This window comes from Scomber japonicus, chromosome 10 (genome assembly GCF_027409825.1).
Source record: "Scomber japonicus isolate fScoJap1 chromosome 10, fScoJap1.pri, whole genome shotgun sequence".
NCBI lineage: Eukaryota > Metazoa > Chordata > Actinopteri > Scombriformes > Scombridae > Scomber > Scomber japonicus.
Genome location: NC_070587.1, coordinates 31,129,774 through 31,157,273, shown reverse-complemented (window position 1 = coordinate 31,157,273; position 27,500 = coordinate 31,129,774). Strand labels below are relative to the sequence as shown.

Below are 27,500 nucleotides of genomic sequence, written 5' to 3'. Positions count from 1 at the left end.
AATACAATACAAAGCAGTTACAAGTAGATTATAGGATGTTTAATGTTTTAGACTGAATGGGAACATAATCCAGGTAGTAATAATGATATCCATTGCAACAGATCCATTTCTTAACCCTCCTGTTGTCCTCGAGTCAAGGAAGCAAGGGAGGAAGAATTAAGGATAGAAGGGAGGAAGGAAGACGGAAGGAAAGGAGGGAGGAAGGAAGAAGGAAAGAAGGAAGGAAGGAAGGAAGGAAGGAAAGGAGGGAGCGAGGGAGGGAGGGAGGGAGGAAGAAAGGAAGGAAGAAAGGAAGGAAGGAAGGAAGGAAAGGAGGAAAGGAAAGAGGGAGGAAGGAAGGGTTTAAGGAAAGGAAGGAAGGAAGGACGGAGGAAAGAAGGAAGGAAGGAAGGTAGGTAGGAGGGAGGGAGAAAAGAAGGAAGGAGGGAAGAAGGGAGAAAGGAAAAGATGAAGGAAGGAAAGAAGGCCAGAGGAAAGAAGGAAGGGGGGAGAAAAGGAGGAGGGAGGAAGGAAAAGAGGAAAGAAGGAAGGGGGATGGATGAAGGAAAGAAGGAGGGATGGAGGAAGGAAAAGAGGAAGGAAGGAAAGAAGGACAGAAGGAAGGAAGAAAGGGGGATGGAGGAAGGAAAGAAGGAAGGGAGGAAAGAGAGAAGGAGGAAAGAGAGGGAGTAGAGAGAGAGAGGGAGGGAGTAAAGAAGGAACAGTCAAAACAGACGGGGTCAATTTGACCCAGGAGGACAACATGAAGGTTATTATAGCCTATATATAAAGACATTTTTTAGAAGACAGGGTTGTGAGGACACTAACCCAAAATTGACAGACTCAGAGAAACTGTCTTTATCAGGCTGAATATCTGAGATTTAAAAGATCAAAAATATGTTTTCAAGCAGGAGAAAATGGGCTTTCTCTTGTTATTGGTATCTTTTTATGCTCATAACTCATTGTGAAATTGGGAGCCTTAATTAATTGGAAGGAAAAGAGGAAGGGAAGGGAGGAAGGAAGGAAGAAGGAAGGAAAGGAGGGAGGAAGGGAGGAAGAAGGATGGAAAGGAGGGAGGGAGAAAGGAAGGAAGGGCGGAGGAAAGAAGGAAGGAAGGAAGGAAGGAAGGAAGGAAGGAAGGAAGGAAGGAGAGAGGGAGGAAGAAGGAAGGACGGAAGGAGTGAAAAAAGGAAGGGAGGAAAGGAGGGAGGGAGGAAGGAAGGGTGTAAGGAAAGGAAGGAAGGAAGGACAGAGGAAGGAAGGTAGGAAGGAAGGAAGGAAGGAAAGAAGGAGGGAGGAAGGGAGGAAGGGAGGAAAGAGAGAGGAAGGAACAAAAGAGAGAAGGAGGAAGGAAGGACAGATGGACGTTTAACATGTACATAACATGCTCATAAGTCATTGTGAAATTAGGAGCATTAATTAATAGACTACCTGTAGAGATGAAGCTTCATGAATGAGCTTAAAGACTAAAGACTTCTTCTTCTCATGCTGCTTTAAGTTTCATTCTTTCTTAAATAACTCACAAAGGAATGCTTTACATTCACACTCAGCCTGTCCACGTGTTAATAATGTGTTGAGTCCAGGAGTTTTAACATTAAAGCAAGAAACTCTATCCTCTGGAATTAATGAAGGTGTGTGTGTGTGTGTGTGTGTGTGTGTGTGTGTGTGTGTGTGTGTGTGTGTGTGTGTGTGTGTGTGTGTGTGTGTGTGTGTGAGGAGGAAATATAAGCAGAGTAATAAAAAGTCAAACAGACAAGGAGAGAGGGGAAAAAAACCCGAAGGAGATGGAGACAGAAGTGATGAAAACAGAGATGACAAGATAACAGAGTAGAAGATGAGAGATGGAGGGAAGAGAGGATATAAGGGAGGGGGTGGAAGGGGGGGGCAGATAGGGGTAAAAGAGGAAGGGGAGATGAGGTCATGAAAAGCTGAAAAAGGCCAGGAGAAACATTTTTCCATCTCAAATTCAGCATCGCCATTTACTAGTCACCGCTCTGTGTGTGTGTGTGTGTGTGTGTGTGTGTGTGTGTGTGTGGTTGTAAATCTCCTCACGTTTCACAACACCTCTGTATGTTCCCAGGCTGTTGGCACCCACAATGTAGAGACTTAAATACATTGTGTGTGTGTGTGTGTGTGTGTGTGTGTGTGTGTGTGTGTGTGTGTGTGTGTGTGTGTGTGTGCATGTGTGAGAAACTGCAATTTTCACAAAGTAAATATTTAAAAAAGCCTAATTTTTAATCCATCAATGAGATTGATCAGGATTTCCATACAGCTGTATTATGTTAAAATGATAAGGTCAACAATAAGTATAACATTTATTTTACTGCAGAGTCTCAATGACATATAAATGTAATAAAAATCTAACTTTCTCAGTAGTCTGTCTATTCTCAGCATACAAAGCATCTCTGCTGTGATGACCTGTAATAACCCTCAACCTGATATGAACCCAAAACCCACATCATCATCATCATCAGCTGTTGATTTTAGTAGCACATGTGTCCTCCTTTGCTTTCCTGTTGCTAAACATGAAGCTCAGGGATTACTAAGAACCGTATCAAGGAAAAGCAGAAGGCAGAAACTTTATCTAAACAAAGTGATATTGAGACTTGTGTCCTCAGATTTCTATTTCTTAAGGGAGCCAAGTGACTGAGAAGGTGGAAAAAAATGCACTTTGAGAACATCTGGATTTTAAACGAATTAGTTTTTCCTCCATCTTGATTAACACAAGCACAGCACTCACTTAAAGGGGAGATATTGTTATTTATATACTGTTATGTTGTTGGATGTTTCTGTTAAACATGCTCAAAGTATGAAAGTGTAAAGTTAACAAATGTATTAATGATCCTTGTAAGTTAAAAGTCAGAGCTTCACGTGGATCTGAAGGCTTCGGCTCACCGTTCATCGTGTTGCTTTGTCCACTTATCTCATATTTTGCATCAGATTTATATTTAACCCTCCTGTTGTCCTCGAGTCAAGGAACGAAGGGAGGAGGAAAGAAGGAAAGGAGGGAGGGAGGAAGAAGGAAGTAAGGGAGGAAGGAAGAAGGAAGGAAAGGAGGGAAGAAGGGAGGGATGGAGGAAGGAAGGAAAGGAGGGAGGAAAGAAGGAGGAAGGAAGGAAGAAGGAAGGGAGGAAGAAGGAATGAAGGAAGGAAGGAAGGAAGGAGGGAGGGAGGAAACAAGGAAGGAGGGAGGGAGGGAGAAAGGAAAAGAGGAAGGGAGGAAGGAAGGAAAGAAGGAAGGGAGGGAGGAGGGAAGTAAAGAAGGAAGGAAGGAAGGTAGGAACGAAAGAGAGAAGGAGGGAGGAAGGAAATAAGGACAGATGGAAGGAAGGAAGGCAGGAAGGTTAAACATGTACAGATATATTTGAATAGTTTAACATTTCGAATAAGGAGCGAGGAAAAAGTAGTGAAATCATACTTCTATAGCTATTACTTGTTTCAAAGGTTGTTGATGTAGCAACCAAAGCGGCTACAGCTTGGCCAATCATAACAGAGAGGACTCAAAGGGAGGCGGGACTTAAAGAGAGAGGAGGCAACTGAGGTTCTATGAAATCTGGATGATTGACAGAGACGATATGAAGACATAATACTAACAAAGTGGAAAAGCAGTCATCTACAGACTGAGTGGGAATGAACTCTGGAAGTTAATCACAATTCACTCAACCTTAGTTTTATTTGTAACTCTCACTCTACTTTATTCTTCCTGGGTCAAGCTCAAGAGGAATCTGTGCTCACTGAGCCTCACTTACTTCCTGGATGCATTTAACTGGCCAGTGCTGCTTTGCACTGCGTGAAGATCAGCTTATTGCTGTATAACTTGCATTAGTCTTTTTTTAGCCTGAGTTTATTTGGTGGTATTTTTTTTGACTGCAGTGATAATGCCAGTCAGTGTGAACAGCGACAGACTGCATGAACGCACACTGTTATAAATGTGGAGTGTTAATGCTGGAGCAGAATTTATCAATGCTGCCTTGGCTATAGACCTTAACCCTAACCCTAAACCTGACCCCCCCCCCCCCCCCCCCCGCCCCTCACCCTCCTTCCTCCTGATAGTAGACAAAGCGATCCCACATCACCGACCGTTAAACACACTTAAAATCACAACTGAGCACCACTGCTGCTACTTGTTAAAGCTGCTGTAACCTCCACTGTACTGCCGTCTCACAGGACTCTGATTCCAATTATTTGGAATCTGCGTGTGTGTGTGTGTGTGTGTGTGTGTGTGTGTGTGTTTTAGAGACATAGAGAGAGGGGGAAGTAGAGAGAGACCACAGAGTTTATTTGGGTAGAGGACCACTGTACGGGATCAGGTTCTTACCACAGCTGCAGTGATGTCAGCGGTGTGTGTGTGTGTGTGTGTGTGTGTGTGTGTGTGTGTGAATGAATACTCCATCCATACACATGTTCATTCTTTGTGCATGTGTGTCCATTACAGAGGAAATGATAAAAGGGCAGAGTCACAGTACACTCCAACAGTCTTCCAACAAATCATGTTTATATGCAGCTATCCTGCAGTAGTTATTTGCATTAAACGACTGCATGACTGATGGATATAAAAATGTTATTCTTTGACATAAGATAACCGTACCTGTCTCACAGTATATTAACCAATCTTGACCTTTCTGTTAGGCAATTACTGAGACTTACCTGCTGCCAATTGTGATAAAATATCCTCAGTCCCATGCAGTATATTATCATTATTAGACTGACTTTTTGGAGTGTGTGGTCACTATTAAAAATATTTGTGGCTTCATTTCTTTTCTGCCTATGTTGCCCCTTTACCTCGCAGGTAACAGCTCCTCCTACTATTGTATTTGGTTGATGCAAAACAGCTGCATATAAACATCATTTGCAGTGTTGAGGCGGAGGGGGGAAAAAAGAATGTGTGTGTGTGAGTGTGTGTGTGTGTGTGTGTGTGTTTCTGCAGGGCCTCTAAGCCCACTATAGATTACAGGACATCCTATTCTGTATCAAAGCACACAAACTCAGACGGACTAAAACAAACAGTGGCTGTCAACTAGGAACACTACTGCTGGAATGTGTGTTGGTGTGTGTGTGTGTGTCTTTTTGCATGTGTGTGTGTGTGTGTACAGGAACATGTGAGTCTATACATTTCTGTATGTCTGTATATGTGTATGCGAGTCAGATGATATTTCTGTGTAAACTGGACACAGTATAAAGGGGATAAATGGATATTTACTTATTCCATATATTGAGGAAGTAAGTGTGTGTGTGTGTGTGTGTGTGTGACTGTGTGTGTAAAAGTGTGCGTGTGTGTGAACAGACTCTTGCCAAGTATCACGTTACGGGAACATAAACAGTAGGCAGCAGTCTCTTCCTGTATATACAGTACTGTGTGTGTGTGTGTGTGTGTGTGTGTGTGTGTGTGTGTGTGTGTATGTGTGTGTACTGGAATGCAAATAGTGTAGTTTTAATTAGGTGTGTGTTTCTGTGTGTGTATTCAGTGAGTAAGAGTAGTGTCTCTCCCAAAATAGAGCAAATGTATGTAGTGTGTGTGTGTATATGTGAACATGTACAGTGCATGTTTGTCTTTTTAATGAAGGATGTGTTTTTCTACAAGCGCCACTACTGACCAAACACTTACCTTTAGGATTAAGTTCTGCAAAAAAAGGAAGAAGAGAAGAAGAGAAGAGTTGAAGGTTAAAAAAAAAAACAGTGACAGAAATAGCAGACCAGTAACGAAGCTGCACTGGATGAACTGGACACTGGAGGGGATTCCCTGGGAAAACCTCCATCTCTCCCTCCATAACCATATTCATAAACTTATTAAAAAGAAAAAGAGAGAGGGAGAGAGAGAGAGAGAGAGAGAGAGAGAGACAGAGACAGAGAGACAGAGGGAGGGAGAGAGAGAGAGCGAGAGAGAGAGCACTTCATTTGCTTTCCCACACTCTTGGAAAGTACCGACTGAGCCAAACCGAACCCTGAATGCGATAAGACGTCCAAAATCCCAAATTAAATAGCCGCTCGTCAAGACGTTAGCGTGAAAATTAGTCTGACAGGAATCTGGAGGAAAGAGACATATATCCTTGTAAAGCCATCAGTGTCAAGAGTGTAGGGAGTATAAAAACAAAAAAAGGAGAGAGAGTGTGTATGTTAGCTGTGAAAATGAGAATACTGATTGATAAACCTGAACATGGTTAAAACATCCAAAATCTAGTAAAACAGATTGACTCAAACTATTACTGTTGGCAGAAAGCATAAATGTGTGCATGTATTCATCAAGTTAGAATAACGGTGAACATCACTGAGCTGTCTAATATGATCAATCTGTGTGTAAAACTAGAATACAGAAGGTTTCATTTGAGCCAGAAGGAGTTTATTTGGGTTGATCATTTCACTTTAACGCCTTTAAAAGTTGATTAAAATGAGGAAAATCTGTTGTATTACTTGTGTTGTGATGCCTAACTCAACGGTGTCTATAACTGTGTATCTATTGTGATAATTTAAGTATTAAAACATTAAAATAAATGATAACCCACTATTAGTAAGAAATGTCCTCATCTATAGCAGAAACCCTAGGAAAGGAAGCAGGCCAAGAATAAAGAACTGGTATTGGATTATTTGCATTTCTTGTTAAAACATAGTCTCTCATGTCCTGTAAGAGTTTTATAGAGATCCAATTCGGGGGGGGGGGGGGGGTCGTCGCCTGGTCCCTTTTTTTTTATAATTATTATTATTATTATTATTTTTTTTTTTTTTTTTTAGATTGCAATGTACCTTTTACTTTTATCGGACTGTACTTGTTTTCCTTTAAAAGCAACAAAAAAGTTGTTCACAAAAAAAAGAAAAGAATGAACTTGTATTGGAAACCTTGATGTGAGGCTATGTTGTGTTTTTTATTATACTTTTTTATTGATTCCTTAATATCTGATCCGCTCTATAACAAGTATTCAAGTCCCAATTGAACACAAGCTGCAGGAGATAAACCAAAACCAAAAACTGTGACGTCACATTTAGGCAAGATACGATACAAGTCGGAGTCTGATGCTTCCCAGCCCATCCTAGGATTTTATCTTTTCTGATAAAAAAATATCCAGTTATTATTTTTAACTATGAATCAATCATCTGATTTGATTGGTCGAGGAGGATTTCCTGTGAAGGTGAATGAGAAGCAGATGGCAGGTTGCAGGCCAGAGGAAAAAAAAGAAAAAAAAGGCATGGAGGTGCTGAGTCAGAAAGTTCATGTCTTATTAAACCTGAAGAAAGTCACACTTCAAACTAAATGTCAAACTAATTTAGACACTATGACATTTGTTACATATCATACTCCTCTTTGTACCAATGTTTCCTGTATCTCTCTGCACTTGTTACTATGAAAATAAAAATACGAAAAAAATATTTATATATGTAAAAAAACAACAAGTGAACATTTGATGTGATTGTGCTGACTTCATCAAATTCAAACCTCTCCTCAAAACTCACCTTTTCAAATCTGATTTTAATGTTTGATGTTTATGTTGGTTTAATGTTCTATTTCCCTGCATTGCTTTTATTGAGTGTGTTTTCATTCATTATGTGTATTTGGTCACTATTATTATTATTATTATTATTATTTATTTGCTGGTTCCAGCCTCTCAAAATGCTATTCTTCTCTTTAATATGACGGTAGAATTGAACATTTGGCTTTTGAACTGTTGGTTGGATAAATGAAACTATTTAAAGGCATTAACTTGGCCTCTGATTGGGTTAATGTGAAGTATTGTCTCCTTGGAATCCTTGGCTTCTTACTTTTTATTTTTTACTCTTTTTATTTCTTTTTATTCTAATTTTAGTTTTTTAAATTGATCTCTTACTATTCCTTTATTGTTTTTATTGATTATTATATTTATGTGTGATTATATTGTATTTTATTAACTGTGCAGCACTTTGGTTCAACTGAGGTTGCTTTTAAATGTGCTTTATAAATAAAACTTGACTTTATTTATTTATTTATTTAAATTTCATCAACTTAGTGACTTAGTAAGTGATGGAGTAAATAATAGACAGATTAATCAATGATGAAAATAATCAACTAGTTACTCACAGCTCTAACTGTGCACAGTGTGGGCCTGAAGGAAGACTTTTATAACTCTATATCAGTGAGTATTATCACATGAATGAACATAAATGTGTGTTAAAGCTGATTTTTGTTCAGCAGTCAGTGGAAAAATCCCTTTTACACGTCAGCGTCACGCTAATAAGTTCAGACTGCCACATGCTGCAGCAGTCTGCTTGGATGTCCTCGTGCAATGAAAGTGGAAATATTTCATTTTTTATGGTTTTATGGAGGTTTTTTTTTTTCTCCTCTGTATATATTCAATTTTAAAGTAGTTACATATGGAAAGCAAAATAAAAAATCTTCCCTTGTCTCGTATTTGGAGGAGAGCTAAACTAAACAGCAACGCAGAGCTGAAACACCGAACGAGGACGCAGAGAAAGAAAAAAAAAAAAAAAAAAAGACTCAGGTTGCGAAACTGAATTTTTTTCATGGAGGGAAGGGAGAGCATCTCTTACTGATCCCTGCTCCTCACTGCCAGATTTTCCCAGCTGCGTTGGGATTTAAACAGTCAGCCTCCTAGCTTCTCTAACCTTTGGGCTGCTGCAATAGAAATCTGGCAGATTAAGCTCTGATTTGATTGGTCGATGAGGATTTCCTGTGAAGGTGAATGAGAAGCAGATGGCAGGTTGCAGGCCAGAGAAAAAAAAAAAAAAAAAGGCATCGAGGTGCTGAGTCAGAAAGTTCACGTCTTATTAAACCTGAAGAAAGTCACACTTCCTCACTGATGGCTCTTTTTCCTGCTGTCCCTCTCCTGCTACTTCTTCATTTAAATATCCAGATATATTAATTATTTACTCATTTATTTAATTAATAATACTAAGAACTTACTACATTCTTTTAATATTGGGTTCAAAACACATAAAAACATCAATTTATTTCTATTATGTCACTTTTTAAAGCACCTTTGATACAGGAAATGCAGCTCAGAGTGCTTTACAACTCATAAATTACATGCACCAAGTGTTTCAAAGACATAAAAAGCAGAATTAAAGGGAAGAAGAAGAAGAAGGAGAAAAAGAAAAAAGTGAAAAAAAAGCTAGAACAACATGAAGAGGAAAAAAGAGCAAGATGGGGGGAAAAAAAGGAAAAAGAACTAAAAGCATCAATGTTGAGTGAAAGCTCCAGTTAAACATAAAGGACATGTCAAATGGAGCAAGAAGGCACTCTCACTCACACACACACACACACACACACACACACACACAGTAGCCGCTCTTGGACGGCTGCCAGCCAGTGTTCAATCAGTCTTTCCTGTTCTAAAAAATCTCCTGTAACGGCCGACAGAAATTAGACTGGCTGAGGCTGAAATGAGTGAAATTCTGGATCCATTAACTGGTGTGGAGGAGAGAAGGACGGGAGGAGAGGAGGAGGAGGAGGGAGAGAAAAAAAAGAAAAGAAAAGAAAAAAGTAGGTGTAATGTTTCATGACTGCATGCCTTTATTATATCACTAATAGCTGAGAAGGTTGAGAAGGTGTTCTTTATTTTATAATTAAATACAGAAGCAGCAAAGTGCCATGACAGCTTCTTTTTTCTTTTCTTTTTAATACTGTGAGAAACTAAATATCTTTTCTTGATTTTTCCTCAATTGGTTTTTCTGTACAAACCTACTGTTCTTGAAGTTTCTCAGTTAACTAAGGAAATCATGTTTTTTAACCCTCCTGTTGTCCTTGAGGGAGGAAGGAAGGAAGGAAGGGAGGAAGAAGGAAGGAAGGAAAGGAGGAAGGAAAGGATGGAGGAAGGAAGGAAGGAAGGAAGGAAGGAAGGAAGGAAGGAAGGAAGGACAGAGGAAAGAAGGAAGGGCAGAGGAAAGAAGGAAGGAAGGAAGGAAGGACAGAGGAAAGGACAGACAGAGGAAAGAAGGAAGGAAGGAAGGAAGGAAGGACAGAGGAAAGAACGAAGGGAGGAAGGTAGGGGGAGGAAAGAAAGAGAGAAGGAAGGAGGGAGGAAGGAAAGAAGAAAGGAAGGAAGGAAGGGTAAAAACAAACAGGGTCAATTTGACCCGGGAGGGTTAAGAGCGTCGATCACGGACAATTTACTGAACTGGAACCTCGCTGTCCTTCTGATGGTGCATTGTGCTGTGTGTGTTTTATTTGTATCTCATCTATTAATTTGCTGTCTCTTCTACTTGTATTCTTTTTTATATTTATTTTACTCACTAGGGCAGAGGTGTCAAACTCATTTTCATTCAAGGGCCACATACAGACCCATTTGATCTCATGTGGGCCAGATTATTAAAAAGATGGAGGGAAAGAAGGAATGAAGGAAGGAAATAAGAAGGGAAGGAAGGAAAGACAGACAAAAGGAAGGAGGGAAGAAAGGTAGGAAAGAGAGATAGTGAAGGACGGACAGACAAGGAAGGAAGGGAGACAGGAAGAACGGAAGGAAGGACAGAAGGAAGAAAGTAAGGACAAATGGAAGAAAGGACAGAAGGAAGGAAGGACAGAAGGAAGAATGGGAGGAAGGACAGAAGGAAGAAAGGAAGGACGAATGGAAGGAAAGACAGAAGAAAGAAAGGAAGGAAGGAATGAAGGAAGGAAGAAAGGAAGGAAGGACAGATGGAGGGAAGGACAGAAGGAAGAAAGGAATGAAGGAACGAAGGAAGAACGGAAGGAAGGACAGAAGCAAGAAAGGAAGGACAAATGGAAGGAAGGACAGAAGGAAGGAAGGACAGAAGGAAGAATGGAAGGAAGGAAGGACAGAAGGAAGAAAGGAAGGACAAATGGAAGGAAGGACAGAAGGAAGGAAGGACAGAAGGACAGAAGGGAGGAAGGACAGAAGGAAGAAAGGAAGGACAAATGGAAGGAAAGACAGAAGAAAGAAAGGAAGGAAGGAACGAAGGAAAGAAGAAAGGAAGGAAGGACAGATGGAAGGAAGGACAGAAGGAAGGAAAAAAGGAAGGTAGGAAGGACAGATGGAAGGAAGGAACAGAGCACTGGATGGCAAGTGGGCCTGCACTATGGACTACGGATTCAAATGAGCAGCTTAATCCAGCATATTTACAGAGATGTTTTAATATCCATGTTCATCAATATGTACTGTAAGTATTATTCTGCCTGCTAAAGATCCACTTTTAAAACTTTACAACTATTATCAGCAAATGATTAATGTAAAAAGGCTTGTCTGAAGTATCCTGTAGAGATAAGAACAGCTAAATCAGGGGTGTCAAACATGCGGCCCGTGGGCCAGATACGGCCCACCGAGGGGTGCGATCCGGCCCGCTTGCCATCCAGTACTCTTTTCCTTCCTTCCATCTGTCCTTCCTACCTTCCTTTTTTCTTCCTTCTGTCCTTCCTTTCATCTGTCCTTCCTTCCTTTCTTCCTTCCATTTGTCCTTCCTTTCTTCTTTCTGTCCTTCCTTCCATTCTTCCTTATGTCCTTCCTTCCTTCTGTCCTTCCTTTCTTCCTTCTGTCCTCCCTTCCATTTGTCCTTCCTTCCTTCCTTCTGTCCTTCCTTCCGTTCTTCCTTGATTCCTTCCTTCCGTTCTTCCTTCATTCCTTCCTTCCTTTCTTTCTTCTGTCCTTCCTTCCATTTGTCCTTCCTTTCTTCCTTCTGTCCTTCCTTCCGTCCTTCTTTCCTTCCTTCTGTCCTTCCTTCCATTCTTCCTTCTGTCCTTCCGTCCTTTTGTCCTTCCTTCCGTTCTTCCTATCTCCCTTCCTTCCTTGTCTGTCCGTCCTTCACTATCTCTCTTTCCTACCTTTTCCCTCCTTCCTTTTGCCTCCTCCTCTTTTCCTTTTGTCTTTCCTTCCTTCCCATCTTATTTCCTTCCTTCCTTCCTTCTTTCCCTCCATCTTTTTAATGATCGGGCCCACATGAGATCAAATTGGTCTGTATGTGGCCCTTGAATGAAAATGAGTTTGACCCCTCTGAGCTAAATAGAGTTGTTTTTAGCTGTTTAATGATTAACAACCACAAGAAAAAAGTGAGAGAGTGAAACAAGTTCCATTAACAAGGAGAAAAAAAGAAAAAAAGATCTATTATATTATTTAGATATTGATGTACGAAATGGAAAATTCAATCTTCTAATCTGAAAACCAGAAAGCCCTGAGTGAGCACAAACCTATCCTGAAGCTGCGCATTCATCAAGATTTACAACGTGAATAATTGTTTAGAACTTTTTTTTTTATACAGATCTGATAAAAATATTTGCCTGATTTCTTTTTCCAAACACAAAAAGTGACTTATCTCCTCCTCACGTTTAGAAGAAGAGGAGGCACCAAAAAAATGAATCACTTATTCCTCGGCTCGGCGGCTCAGTGGCCTAATTTTTCCACCACATCTGTTAAACTTTTTTTTTTCTTTTTTCTTTTTTTTTTTTTTTTTACAAATTGTGCAAACTAACAAACAGAGCTGAGAACATAGTGAAGGAAAAAAAAAAAAAAAAACCTCCCGACACCAACATCAGCTGTCTTACAAATAAATGGATTTCAGACTTAGCAGTTTTTTTTAAATGAAAAGTACCACAGCCTCTTAAGAAGACATCAACATATGGAGATGGTGGTCATTCTGGCACGCTGGATAAAACAGGAGAAAACAACAAAGACTGCCAACTAGCTCCCTGGGTTTCCACACGAAAACTGGCTTTTAGCGAACCCCAGTGAATCATAGCTGGCTGCGCTTTATGGAAAATTATTCGCAACAGTCGCAACTTATCTTTGACAGCTCGGATGAAAATGCCCATTGTGTATGAGCTAACAATGTTGACCACTTGACTGTGTGTGTGTGTGTAAATGTGTATGTGTGTGTGTGGGAAAATCCATTGTCCAAGAGGGTGTTAGGAAAGAAATTACAGAGGAGGAGGTGGGAGGTGGTGGGAGGCGGAGAGGGGTTACTAATGAAATTCTTTCTAGATTGTAACGACTCGAGCCACCGTCGAGTTTCCTTTGAAGGGTTTAAGGAGTCAACAGTCTACTTAAATGTCAAAGCCTTTGTAGGGATTACAGATGGAGGTGGGGGGGGGGTATGGTGTTAAATTGGGGTGGGTTAGTGTTAAGGTGAGAGAGAGAGATATAGAGGTAAAAGTGATGCATTCCTCTCATACCAAGGGGAGAGCATTTAGAGGATGAGAGGAGACGAGGGAGGAGGGGGTGGGGGCTCCCTCCCTCCTTCTTTCCTTCTTTCCTTCCTTCCTTCCTTCCTTCCTTTCCCGTCCTCCCTCCCGCCTTTCCTTCCTTCCTTCCTTCCTCTTTTCCTTTCTCCCTCCCTCCCTTCCTTCCTCCCTCCCTCCCTCCTTTCCTTCCTTCCTTCCTTCCTTCCTTTCCCGTCCTCCCTCCCTCCTTCCTTCCTTCTTTCCTCCATCCTTCCTTCCTTCCTGCCTCCCTCCCTTCCTTTCTCCTTCCTTTCCTTCCTTCTTCCTTCCTTCCCTTTGTAGGGATTACAGATGGAGGTGTGGGGAGGGGAGGAGGAGGGGGGGGCATGGTGTTAAATTGGGGTGGGTTAGTGTTAAGGTGAGAGAGTGAGATATAGAGGTAAAAGTGATGCATTCCTCTCATACCAAGGGGAGAGCATTTAGAGGATGAGAGGAGACGGGGGAGAGGGGGATTCGGGGGTGGGGGGGGGCATGGTGTTAAATTGGGGTGGGTTAGTGTTAAGGTGCATCACCCCTGAGAGAGAGACATATAGAGGTAAAAGTGATGCATTCCTCTCATACCAAGAGGAGAGCATTTAAAGGATGAGAGGAGACGAGGCATTAATGGAGATTAGCACCGCAGGAACACGCACACACACATACGCACACACACATACGCACACACACATACGCACACACATCTACCTACATGCTCTTAAGACGAGCCGCTTTGCATTTCGCCACCAGCACTTAGAGCGAGTCGGACTCCACGTGATGCTAGCAGCTAATGAGCATAGCAGGAATTTTCATGGCTGACGTGTGAGGAGGCCGATGTGTGTGTGTGTGTGTGTGTGTGTGTGTGTGTGTGTGTGTGTGTGTGTGTGTGTTTAGTTAAAGATAAATCCACCTGCTGATTGATGAGCTCTAGTCTCTAACGACGTCTCCATTCATACACTAACTAATAACACCGCTTCACTGACAGCGAAAGGACGAGTGCATTCGTCATCTTTGACAGACGAAGATAGTCGAAGTGGATGTGGAAGGATGAGGATGTTGTCTTTGGAAGAAAAATATAAAAATACGTTTACATCATTATTCATTAATAGATTAAAAACAGCTGTCTGAACGTCTGAGTGTCTGAGCGTCCACTTACACCGACGGAGGAGTGTAACCGCAGCCAGTGTGGACAAGGTGTTAGCCAGAATACGTTTCCAAAGCTTGAATGGCAAGCATATGATTTCTCACACTGTAATCAGATAAAAAAAGACAGTATTTAACACGTGAGATTGTTGAAAGCTTGCAAATTGCCACTACAGTTGTATCAGAGGGTAAGAGCGTAATCCAACGAGGATAGACGAGGTGATTTATAGATGAAAACACCTTCCTTTCCTCTTTTCCTTTCTGACTCCATCCCTCCTTCCTTCCTTCTTTCCTCCGTCCTTCCTTCCTCTTTTCCTTTCTCCCTCCCTCCTTCCTTCCTTCCTTCCTTTCTTCCTCTTGTCCTTTCTCCCTCCCTCCTTCCTTCCTTCCTTCCTCTTTTCCTTTCTCCCTCCTTCCTTCCTTCCTCCATCCTTCCTTCCTTCCTTCCTTCCTCTTTTCCTTTCTCCCTCGCTCCTTCCTTCCTTCCTTCCTTCCTTCCTTCCTCTTTTCCTTTCTCCCTCCCTCCTTCTTCCTTCTTTCCTTCCTTCCTCCCTCCCTCCCTCCCTTCCTTCCTTTCCTCCCTCCTTTCCTTCCTTCCTTCCTTCCTCTTTTCCTTTCTCCCTCCTTCCTTCCTTCCTTCCTTCCTTCCTTCCTTCATTCCTCTTTTCCTTTCTCCCTCCCTCCTTTCTTCCTTCCTTCTTTCCTCCATCCTTCCTTCCTACCTTCCTTCCTCTTTTCCTTTCTCCCTCCTTCCTTCCTTCCTTCCTCTTTTCCTTTCTCCCTCCCTCCTTCCTTCCTTCCTTCCTTCCTTCCTTCCTTCCTTCCTCTTTTCCTTCCTTCCTCCCTTCCTTCCTTCATTCCTCCCTCCTTTCCTTGACCCAAAGACAACAGGAGGGTTAAACATGACAATCCCCCACGTATACAAAAATCCTGCTCCATTAATACATAGTTTGAGTTTTCCACCTCAAAGTATCTATTTAAAAAGTTATTTTTAGAGCTCTAGCTTTTATATAACAGGGGGCGGCTGTGGCTCAGGAGGTAGAGCGGTTGTCCACTAATCAGACGACTGGCGGCGGTTCGATTCCAGCCTCCTCCAGTCCACATGTTGATGTGTCCTTGGGCAAGATACTGAACCCCAAATTGCCCCCGACGGCTGCGCCAAGGGTGTATGAATATGTACAGTCCATTTAAACAAAGGGGATTTTGCTCTCTGGTCATATATCTTACTAAAAATGGAACAAAAACACTTAAAAAACCTTCTGATTTACTTCCACCTGCTCTCCTGGATTCATCTGTGAGTCCACACGTCTCTGCACATTAACAGCTGATATATAAATGACCGAAAGGATGAAGATATGAACTAGTTTTTCTGAAGTGTGCTTTGGCTTTTTTTCTCCTTTTTCCATTTCAACATGATAATACCCGTCACACTTTTTCCCCTGACTTAAAACAATAATTGACTCTGTTCTCCTTATTTATATATTTATCTATATTTTAAAGTATTCAACACATATTTTAAAGTTTATATGGTTATGGGTATGATGTGTATGTGCTCATGGGTATAGGTGATATGTGTTTGGGCTTGTGCATGTGTTATGTGTACTAGTGTTATGTGTATTTCATATTTTATATTCTTATAATAAATATTAATAATACATTTTATTTATAACGCACTTTTACAAGTGCTCAAAGAGGCTTACAGAGAACACCAAAAATATGGAACAAAGTAAAAAAGACAAAAAGAAAAGAACAAACAATGTAGAAGGTTAAAAAGATATAAAATGGAAAGAGGATAAAAGGTTAAAAGCCAGTTTAAAAAGGTGTGTTTTTAGGAGTGATTTGAAGGTATGGGGGTCTTTACAGTTTCTGATGGGTGTGGGGAGTGAATTCCAGAGGGTGGGGTCAGCGGAGAAGGCTCTGTCCCCCCAAGTTTATGCTGCTCAAGTTTCATTGTATACTTGCAATGACAGCAAAGATCTATCCACATATCTATCTATTTCTGTATCTAATAAAAGCTTGGTGGATTGGGCGATGGTTTAGCTGTGGCAGAACTTGGCCTCATCTCAACCTTATCAACCCCATCAGAGACTTTTTGAGATGAACTGAGATGCAGCCAGGCTCCAAAATCTGGTGGAAATCATTCCAGAAGCTGGTGTCCCTTATTCTGCCTCTCCTCTACAACAACCCAGATACGTTTCATATCTCCTCCTTTTCCATTTCCCTCTTCCCTCTTCAGGGTCCACACCCTTTACAACACATGTCCTCCTTGTTTTCTTCCTCTCATCTCCACCACCTTCCCCCTTTCTCCCCTCAAACATACGTACTTCTTCTCCCTTTTCTCTTCTCCACCCACGCACAGCTCACCTCCTTACCTCCTTCTCCTGATCTAACTCAGAGTATACCTCATGTCTGCTCTGTTTTTTCCATCCATGTCGTGCTACTTCTTCTTCTTCCTCCAACCTTTAATAAACTCTTTTCCAATTCTACTTAAAGTCGGACGCGTCTCTTCCAAAAAAGCTGGAGATCCATCCATCCATCCATCCCGCTACGTACTCTCCCCCAGCTGCTTGGCTTCTAAGCCCCATTGAAATACTCCAGACTAGTTATTTTCAGCTATTTTTAGCATCACAATAAAGCTTAACAAAAAAGAAACACTTCCCAATATTTCCAGACATTTCACATTAAATGTGCTTCTGAGGAGGGGAGGGGGGGGCGGGGGCGGGAGGGACTGTTCCACCAACACAAGCCTGCCAAAGCAAATGCAATCCAAGTGAAACAATAGCATGAAAACACTGCAGCAGCTTTTTTTGACTGACGTTGAAATCAGTGTTTTGAAAAAAAAGAAAAAAGAAAAAAAAGGAAAAGAGGTCCGTGACATTTGAAATAAAGAGTGGTTTTGTTGGTTTGCAGGGGAAAGTAATATCTTCCAGAAATATTGCAGAGCCTGGAAACAGTTGCCTGGAGGCAGCAGGGGGATGAACTGGGCTCGTCTGGAAAGCGCCCAGATGTCCTTACGTCAAAGTGAGCGCTGTGTTAGCAGCTGGTGTTCGGAGCTCGTACAGAACACTGCAAACTCTTAACTAACTACAGATTGTAACTTACACTAATGCTGATGCTGTTACAGAGAATCCTGTGTTTCATTTAAAGGCTGGTTTTTATATATCGTTAGGTTTTGAACGCTGTCACCGTCTGTAAATGATGTTAAATGTTATTGAAAAGAGAGTTACTGACTTTATTAATACTATGAGGTTATAGACACATTCATCATATCTTTTTAGAGTAACTATCTGGAGTGGATTTTTATTTTTATCTCTATTTTTTTCATTATATATATTTTTTTTCTTCAATTCCCTATTATATCATTATTAAATTATCTACTTATTTTTTCTTATTTTTGCTTTTTCTTTTCTTTTTCTTTTCTTTTTTTAAATTTATATATATATTTTTATTTCTAATGCTACTGCTATCATTTCCTAATTATTCATCTATTACCATCTCATCTTATTATATATATATATACATTTTTCAATTGTACTTTATTATAAGTTGATATACTTTACAGTTATCTTACTTGTATGTAAAGACAGTGCAGCTGTTAAAAGGGGAACATGTACATGTTCCTGTCATGTTGTTAAGAAAAACTCAATAGAAATGAAGTTAAAATAAATTAATAAAATAAAATAAAAAATAAAAAAATAATAAAATGTTGTTAAGAAAAACTAAATAAAAAATTAAGTTAAAAAATTAATGAAATAAAATAAAAACATTACAAAATAATAATAAAATGTTTAGAAAAACTCAATCAAATTTAAAATAAATAAATAAATAAAATTAAAAAAAGTTAAAAAAAAAATAAAATGTTAAGAAAAACTCAATACAAATTAAGTTTAAAAAAATATAAAATAAAAAAAATAAAATAAAAAAAAAATAAAATGTTAAGAAAAACTCAATAAAAATTAAGTAAAAAAATTAATAAAAAAAATGTAAAAAAAAATAATAATAATAAAATGTTGTTAAGATCTGTTGGATGTTACTGCTGTTTTAGTTTGTAGTGGAACTAGTTAGATCCTACATGAATGCCACTCTGGTCAGCAGTGGGCAGGAATGTTTTTATATGTCACTTCACATACAGGAAATCATTTGAAGTCGTTATATTGCATTACAGAGTTCCTGCACATGTTTAAAGAACAAATTTAATGACTTTTAAGACCTTTTTAAAACCTCTTTAATGGAAAAAATAATACCAGTGCTGAGACACAAGCAGGATTTTACTGGTGTGGGTTGAAATGGAGCTGCAACTAATGATTAGTTTCATTATTGCTGATTATTTTTTACTTTAATTAATAAGTTGATTGGTTGGTTTATGCAATATAATCAGAAAATAATGATAATACTGATAAATAACATAAACTGAACACATATGATTACACTCAAATCAAATGTAATGCTTTAAATCCTACAAATCCAGATATTTAACCCTCCTGTTGTCCTCGAGTCAAGGAAGGAAGGGACAAAGGGAGGAAGAAGAAAGGAAAGGAGGGAGGAAGAGAGGAAGAAGGAAGAAGGAAGGAAAGGGAGGAAGGGAGGAAGGAAGGGAGGAAGGAAGGGAGGGAGGGAGGAAATAAGGAAGGAAGGAGGGACATGGAAGACATGGAAGCAATGGTGTACTTGTTGCTGTATGTGTCTTTCTGTCTCACACAGAGTAAGAACATTGAGCCGTATGGTTGTAACCCTGTTGTTGGTATTTAAAAATGCCGGGTTTGATTCTTGTGTGGGACGGCTCATGACTCTTCCAGTGACTCTCTGACCAATCAGCTGCCAGCAGTCTGATGACGTCACATTTAGTATCGGCTCGGTTCGCTTGGAACCTCAGCAGAGCAGGTACTAAAAAAGTAGCAGGTACCAGGTACTATCCCTAGTGGAAACGCAAAAAAACCTGAGTCGAGTTGAGTTGGAACTGTGTAGTGGAAAAGCACCATAGTCAACTCTGTTTTCCGATAGCTCTTCATCTCTTACGTCTTTATGTGAGAATAATTACGACTCTTCAACACAGACTTAGCTAAAATATTCCAGTGAGTAAGAGGCCAAAATTTACTTCCAGATATCCTTCTGTCACTGATTTTTTTTTTTTTTTACACCTCACCTCTGTTAAAAGTGAATTAACGGGTTATTTGTACAAGCTGTCAGTGCACTCAGTCACCTGTCAGTGCTGCTAAAAAAGTAAACTAACAACTAAAATGAAGTTTTTAGAGAAAGCAAACTGATCGGCTCACAGTAATTACGTGTTTCTAGGAGCTGCTGGACTCATTTGTTAAAATATTTAACATCTAACGAAATGCTATCAGTATAATATTTTATTTTTTAAAGCATATCATGCTGCTGTTGGTTTGTTTTTGTTTTTTTGCAATTTTCTGTATCAATGCAACACTATGAGTGAAATAGACAGATAGTGCTTCTAACATTTCACAGTTTAATTGATTTATTCTGTGTTAGAAACTCATCAGTCACAGTGATTATTCAGTTTAAATAAAAAAGGTTTTGATTTATTTATTTATTTATTTTTGAGTGTGTTTGTTTTTATTTTTATTTGTTTTTTTTGTTTTTTTTATTTTTACTTTTACCATCTTTTTTTGTTGTTGTTATTTTTATTTATTTATTTATTATTATTTTTAATTATATAATTTTTTAATTTTTATTTTTACTATGTTTTTTGTTGTTGTTAATTTTATTTATTTATTTATTATTATTTTTAATTATTATTCTTTTTAAGTTTTACTTTTATTCTCTTTTTGTTGTTGTTAATCTTATTTATTTATTTATTATTATTTTTTAAATTATTTATTTTTTTAATTTTGACTTTTACTATCTTTTTTTGTTGTTAATTTTATTCTTTATTTTTTTTCTCAGTTAATTGTATTTATTTTTATCTACTGTATTTCTGTTTGATTATCATTATTATTGCTATTATAATGACCTATATGTGCCTTCTTGTTCTGTATTGTTCTCTGTAAAACTAACAAAATGTAATAAACAGATGTTTTAAAAAAAAAAAGAAAAAAAAAGGATTTGATTGGAAATAAAGTGACACACGTTCAGGAAAACCCCCGGTATAAAAAAAAAAAAAAAAAAAAGTGTTGCGTTACCTGTCGGTGAGTTGTAGGACAGGGTGATGTCTCCCGTCAGGTCAGCGGGGGGGTAGCGGCCGTTTAGAAAAGCCGAAAAGGACACAACAGTAGAGGAGCCGACACCTGTAGAGTAGAGATTAAATAAACATCATTACATTACATTACATTACATTATATTACATTATATTACATGGCTTCTTATGGCTTCCTACTTATTATTATTATAATTAGGAGTTTTACAAAAGTCAGTGTGTTTCTGAATTAAGGTTTTTGGAACATCAGTCGGAAGTTCTGGTTTTTACATGTGCTCTCTTTTAAAAGAAAGACATTGATAGATGTGGATGAGGAAATAAGGCAGCCTATGACACACACTGACACACACACACACACATATGCAAACACACCGACTTGAAGAGTCAGAGTCAGCATTTCCGAGGTGTGGACAGGACAGGATACAGCGAACCCAATGCTAACCAGACCCCCTTACTGTACACACACACACACACACACACACACACACACACACACACACACACACACACACACACACACACACACACAGAGCTCTGCTTACACTTAAAATCTCCAGGCAAGGTGAGGACAGAGGATTAACAACATTAACCAACTTTAACATTCATCGTAAGTGCGCGCGCACACACACACACACACACACACACACACACGCATACAGATGCAGAATTTATATGTAGCATGAGAAAGGGGCGATGACTTGTAGCTTCCCCTTCAAATAACCCAAAACTAACAGAGAAAGAGAGAAGAGAGAGAGAGAGAGAGAGAGAGAGAGAGAGAGAGAGAGAGAGAGAGAGAGAGAGGGGAAAGGAGGAAAGGAGGAAAAGGAGGAAAAGGAGAGAAAGAGAGAGCAAACAAGCACAGGAGAGAAAAACCAGGGATCAAATACAGACGGAGAGGAAAGGATATATTACAGCTAATGGCTTCATGCAGTCACACACACACACACACACACTCAGGGCAGTGTGGTGGTGTAATGGGGCGTGATGTTCCTGAGCTCGGGCTGTTACAGGTGACTGAACCCCAAGTATGTGTGTGTGTGTGTGTGTGTGTGTGTGTGTGTGTGTGTGTGTGTGTGTGTGTGTATCTCTCAGTTTATTCAATAAAACAGAGGAGAGACTCGCGCTGAGCCGAGGCAGAGACGGAGACCTCTTGAGCCGAGGATAAACAGCGTAGGAGGAGGAGGAGAGATGGATGAGAGGCAGATGAAAAGGTTAGACGATGACACACACAGAGGAGAAGATAAACGATAAGAAGCAAAGGAAGAGAGAGAGAGAGAGAGAGAGAGAGAGAGACTTTCTCCGCACTCTGTCAAACGTCCTGACAGCGTGACCTCCCCTCTCTCTCTCTCTCTCTCTCTCTCTCTCTGAATTCTCCCTCCGTCTTCTTCTTCTACTCCTCTTGCACTTATCTCATCTCATCTCTCTCTCTCTCTACGATCCATCCCTCTCCTCTTCCTCCTTTCGTTTTCTCCTTCTCTCATCAATCTCTCTTTCTCTTCCACATACTAGATCAGCCAGTATTAGTTTTAACCTTCCTGTTGACCTCAGATTGATTTTGACCCAAGAAGACAACAGGTGTTACCTAAAAACTGAGGTATAATTTCATTTAAATGAGGAAGAAATATGTGTAAAATATATACAACAAATATTTTTGACATGCATCCATAATATCCTCGCTCTAAATTTATAAGTTTTCCTTGTATGTTTTTTAATAATGAGGGTTAGATGAGAACATTATCACCACTCTTATGTCTGTACAGTAAATATAAAAAGTCAATTAGCTCAGAATAAAACCTTTAAATGGTAAAAAAAAAAAGAAAAAAAGTCTATCTTGTTTTTAAACTATCATATTTAAATGCCTTTTATTTTGTAATGTGTTGCTTTTACTTCCTGTCTTGATGCAGTTGAATCTTATGTTTTATATAACTTTGAATTGCCTTATTGTTGAAATGTGCGATACAAATAAATGTGACTTGGCTTGTTTACGTAATATACACACACATATATATATGTAAACCAACAATTTGTGGTTTCATTGGGGAGCTTTGGAGCTTGAGACCTTTTTTTGTGGACCCAGCATCAAATTTCTGCTTTTAATCCATTTTGAGAGAATATATTAGAGGATTATGGTAAAAATGTCTAAGTGGTGTAACCATAAAAACTTTGTACCAAATAATTCAACTTGCTTAAAAACAGTAAATAGTCAATAAAACAGCATATCAACTAGTTTGGCATGATCTTACATTATAACTTTTATATTAACCTTCCTGTCGTCCTCCTGGGTCAAATTGACCCCGTTTGTTTTGACTGTTCCTTCTTTCCTTCCTTCCTCCACCCTTCTCTTTTTTTCCTTCCTCCCTCCTTTCCTTCCTTCCTTCCCTCCTTCCTTCCTTCTTTCCTTCCTCCATCCCCCTTTCTTCCTTCCTTCTGTCCTTCCTTCTTCCCTCCCTCCTTCTTTCCTTCCCTCTTTCTTTCCTCACCCTCCCTCCCTCCTTTCCTTCTTCCTTCCTCTGCTCCTTCCTTCCTCCCACCTTTCCATCCTTCCTTGACTCAAGGACAACAGGAGGGTTAAATAAAGCTAATGTCTTTTATTTTGTAATGTAATGCTTTAACTTCCTGTCTTGATGCAGTTGAATTGTATGTTTTATATAACTTTGAATTGCCTCATTGTTAAAATGTGTGATACAAATAAATCTGACTTGGCTTGTTTACGTAATATATATATATATATAAACCAACAATTTGTGGTTTTATTGGGACCATTAAAATAAAGCAAATTCTGTGAAAATCTGCCCATCAGGAGACGTTTTGACCCAGTGGCAATGCTCATGAGGTTCCCAAAATAAACAGCAACTACCAATTACAGACCACGAAAATCTTTATTATATCTGATATCACGAGAGCCTGACTGATACTCGTCATGATATTTTATATCATGACGAGTATATGGTGTTTTATATCAGAAGTAAAACCACCATCACCTGAGCTGTAGTCTAAAGCAGCGCTACAATGATGGGAACCAATTAGTGAAGGAAAAACTTTTGGCGTTACTAAACTGTTGGTAAAAAAAAAAAAAAAAACACAGCCAAGACCTCAGACTTTTAACATATTAGATTGCGGTTTGTTTCACATTTCCAACTCTGAGTCAACATCATTATTGTTATTTTAAAACCATGACGACCATCGGCCACCCTAAGCTTCGAGGTTACTACCCTATGACAACGGAGGTCTCCTAACCTTAAGTACTCAAGTTTAATCCCAAACATGATTCTTCCCGAAACCCAACTTAACTTTAACCACAGCAAGGAGATTTTTAACAGTGTTGACAGTCAAATAGGAGTATGATGTCGTCATGGCGATGGGAGCGTTGGATCAGAAAGCACTTGTATGTTAATTTTTCCTCTACTCTTCAATCTTCTCTCATCTCACCTTCCCTTTTTTTTTCTTTCCTTCTTCTCCCACCTTCCATCTTTGTCATGTTCCCCCCATTCTTCCTCTTCTCCTCTTTCCTCCCTTCCTTCTCTCCTTCCCTTGTCATTCTGTCTTTCAGCAGAAGGCTTTTAACCTTTGTCCCCTGCAGGTCAAACTGGTCAGACTGGTTTAAGTGCTTTAAGTGTTCCCAGGCCCATTAAGACCAACAAACAACACCAAAGGAGACACAAAGTAATCCCTCCTCTCTCTCTCTCTCTCTCTCGTTCTCTTTCTCTTTCTCTTTCTTTGTCTCTCTATCCATCTCTGTCTCTTTTCTCTTCAGCTTGTCATCATGTATTCAGGCGCATCAGGACAGGTCACGATGGGTCGCTGTGGGCATCGAACCTGCGAAATCCAGGTAACAAGAGGTCTGACCCGGTGAGAGTGTTCAGACTGGTCCCAGTGTTCTCAGGCACATTAACCCATTAACTTCACTGCCAAGGAAAACAAATTCCACAAAAGGAGACACGACAATCCCCCCACTTCTCTTACCTCTCCTTCTTAACCTCTTTTTACCCTTTTTTTCCATTTCTGCTCTCTTCTCTGTTTTTCTAACTTTCTGTCACCTTTTAAATTGCTTCTACACCTTTTTTCTCAAATTTCCTCCCTCTATTTCCTACAGAAAATAAAGAGGCGCTCTTCTTTTAACCTCAGTTTCTCTTTTACTTTGATCAACTCTCCCTTCATTTGCCTCTGTCCTCTGCGTAAACACCTCTTTTTTTTTAATGAAGCTACTCCATTGACGCTTACAAATTCAAGGTTGTTAAAACACAAAAATGACACGTTAATCTGTTTTATAGGCTGGCGGTGCAAAAACTAATGCTCCACCTATTTTGCTTTCCTTTAAAGGATAGGTTCCCAATGTTTGTCTAAAACAAGAGTCAGACGTCCAAATGAACAATGTTTTTCTTTGCTGTAATCATTCCTCCTGTTCATACTGACTATTAGAAGATGCATTCATAATGCTCTTACAAAGTATATGATGTATTTAACAGTTTAATTAAAATTAATATGAAGCTTCAGCTGTCCAAATGAGTCAAATCAAGTCTTCTACAGTATGTTTCAAAGTTACAGTGCTTTTTGTTACTATACTTCCACCACAGCTCAACAGGGAAACACTAAGAGGGAATTTGATGCTAAAAAGACTGTAAATGTGTCAGATATCCACTTTATTTGACTATGTTGGACAGTTGAGGCTACATATAAGCTTCAGAAATACTCCCCAACTTTCCAAACATGTAGAAGAACCTATGAAGATCCTCTCTAAATGCCAGTGTTTGGTTTGTCCATCCTGGGCTACTGTAGAAACATGGCGATGCAACATGGTGGCCTCCATAGAAGAGGACCCCTCTGTAGATATAAAGGACTAATTCAAAAGCTAACAAAAACACAATAATTCTTATTTTCATGGAATTAAAAGATACTTTTCTGCTATTTTGGTTCAGCTAGATACCACTAACTTATACAAACTGGACCTTTAAATATATTTTTTTCTCAGAAGGAGGACTTACACTTAAAAGCACATTTGAAGTGACTCTTCTAATGGTCACTATGAACAAGAAGAATGATTACAGCGAGGAAAACCTGCTTCAATGTTCATTTAGGCACCTGACTGTTGTTTTAGGTCCGATTTGAAAAAATTGTGAACTTGTCCTTTAAATACATTTTTCATGTCTGCAAAAGGATTCAAGTTTTATTCAAATGTACGAGTGAAAATATGAATAAATAAAGATTTTGACCTTTTAGTGAAAATGTGTTTTTTCTCTGTTTCTGTTCCTGTGTGTGTGTGTGTGTGTGTGTGTGTGTGTGTGTGTGTGTGTGTGTGTAGCGCTATAGCTTTCCTCAGGGTTCAGGTTATAGTACTTGACAGCTCAGGTTAAACCGACTACTGACTGTTTGGAAGAGGTCAGAAGTCAAGAGGGGTGGAGATGGTGATCTATACCGCACACGGAGATGGGAAAGAGACGTGTGTGTGTGTGTGTGTGTGTGTGTGTGTGTGTGTGGTATTTGGTGTTTGTGGGTGTGTGTGTGTTTGTGTGTGTCTTTGTCATGTGCAAACAATATAAAAAGCAGAAAACATCTTGAAAGAAGAAAAAAAAATCTGTTGGGAGACATTCCCAGTTTTGCTTCTTCTTCTGTGTGTGTGTGTGTGTGTGTGTGTGTGTGTGTGTGTGTGTATGTGACTCATCCAGAGGCATATAAAAGGGAATGTGAGGTGACCATCAGTACGGTGTTAAACATTGAACTCTGACCTCTACACAACCTGAACAGAAAACATCGACCATACAGAGAAGATAAAATGGCTTTCAGTTCAAACTTCACTTCAAAACAAAATAACCGGTTTCTTTACTGGACCCGAATGTTTCGGTTAGAGCTCCAAATATAATTTATGATTACGATGACAGTTTGGCATCATGAAAGCGACGCGTGCCAAACCATGTGGAAAATAGAGCACAAACAAGTTCACACATATGGTGAAAATCCCCTCGGTGGTAACAGCAAAATAGAAACATGGCTGCTGAGGTCCGTCAACAGTTCCCAACGGCTCCAAATCTGAATAAAATATCATGTTGAAAACTAGTATCTGTATCCACACAGTAGATTTATTCATCACACATGTGTATTGATTTATTTAACATGTTTTTGTACCACTGAACACACACATCCATTGTACAGGTGCTGTTATAGCCATCTTTTTCTTTAATATACTCATGCAGCCTGTGAGTTTATTAAAGTGATTTATTGCTATATTTAATTGCTTTAATTGATCGATTACCTGCAGCAAATAGTCTAGGAGGGTGACGCTGTAGTTAAATGTAATGCTGACCACACTTTAAACTACTTAACGCTTATCTCGTATTAATTTAACACTCTCGTCATAGATCAAAACATTTATTGCGACTGATGGAAATAGAGTTTTGCTTGGTGCTAAAAGGCTCCACTCTAAAACCCCTTTTCCACTGAGCTGGAGCTGGTGCTGGTTCAGAGCCAGAGCCTGACTAAGCACCGGTTCTTTGCTTTTTCACCGCCAAAGTTCCACCCCCGAGCCTCAGAACGGGAGCCAGAGCAAGCACCAACTCTTTGCTGGTCTAAAGCAAGAACCGATTACGTCAGCGGACTGGGGGCAGGGCTAACGTTTATTAGCCGGCTTGCGGGGCTAACGTTTATTAGCCAGCTAGCGGGTTTAAGCTTTATTAGCCGGCTAGCGGGGTTAACCTTTATTAGCCGGCTAGCGGGGCTAACGTTTATTAGCCGGCTAGCGGGGTTTCACGTTTATTAGCTGGCTAGCGGGGCTAACGTTTATTAGCAGACTAGCAGGGTTAACGTTTATTAGCAGAGTAGTGGGGCTAATGTTCATTCGCTGACTAGCGTGGCATTTACAGAGGGTTAAAGATTTGTTGATTAAAAGTACTATTTTTATCATTTTTTTGCCAGAGCTGTCTTCATCTTCTCCTTCTTCTTCTTCTTCTTCTTCGTTTCCGGCAGGCTAGACGTCTTGCGCCATGTCGCTGCCTCTCACTGGTGAATCATGGAAGTGCTCCTTGCCGGTGGAAAAGCAACAGGTTCGTGAGGTGCTTGAGGTGAGGTGCTTGGATTAGCACCAACTGAGCACCGGCTCTAGCACTA

General features: G+C 39.7%; 1 protein-coding gene across 1 annotated transcript in view; it reads right to left on the bottom strand.

The window, feature by feature from the left end:
- bbs9 (Bardet-Biedl syndrome 9) overlaps positions 1–27,500 on the bottom strand; it is a gene marked incomplete at its 3' end in the record, with an annotated part of 168,303 nt that overhangs the window by 88,698 nt on the left and 52,105 nt on the right. Inside the window, exons 13-14 of the mRNA XM_053327660.1 lie at positions 20,389–20,493; positions 5,585–5,599 (exon numbers count right to left, since the gene is read on the bottom strand). Coding sequence (XP_053183635.1) covers positions 5,585–5,599; positions 20,389–20,493 — 120 coding nt within the window. The remainder of the gene's footprint in view (positions 1–5,584; positions 5,600–20,388; positions 20,494–27,500) is intronic.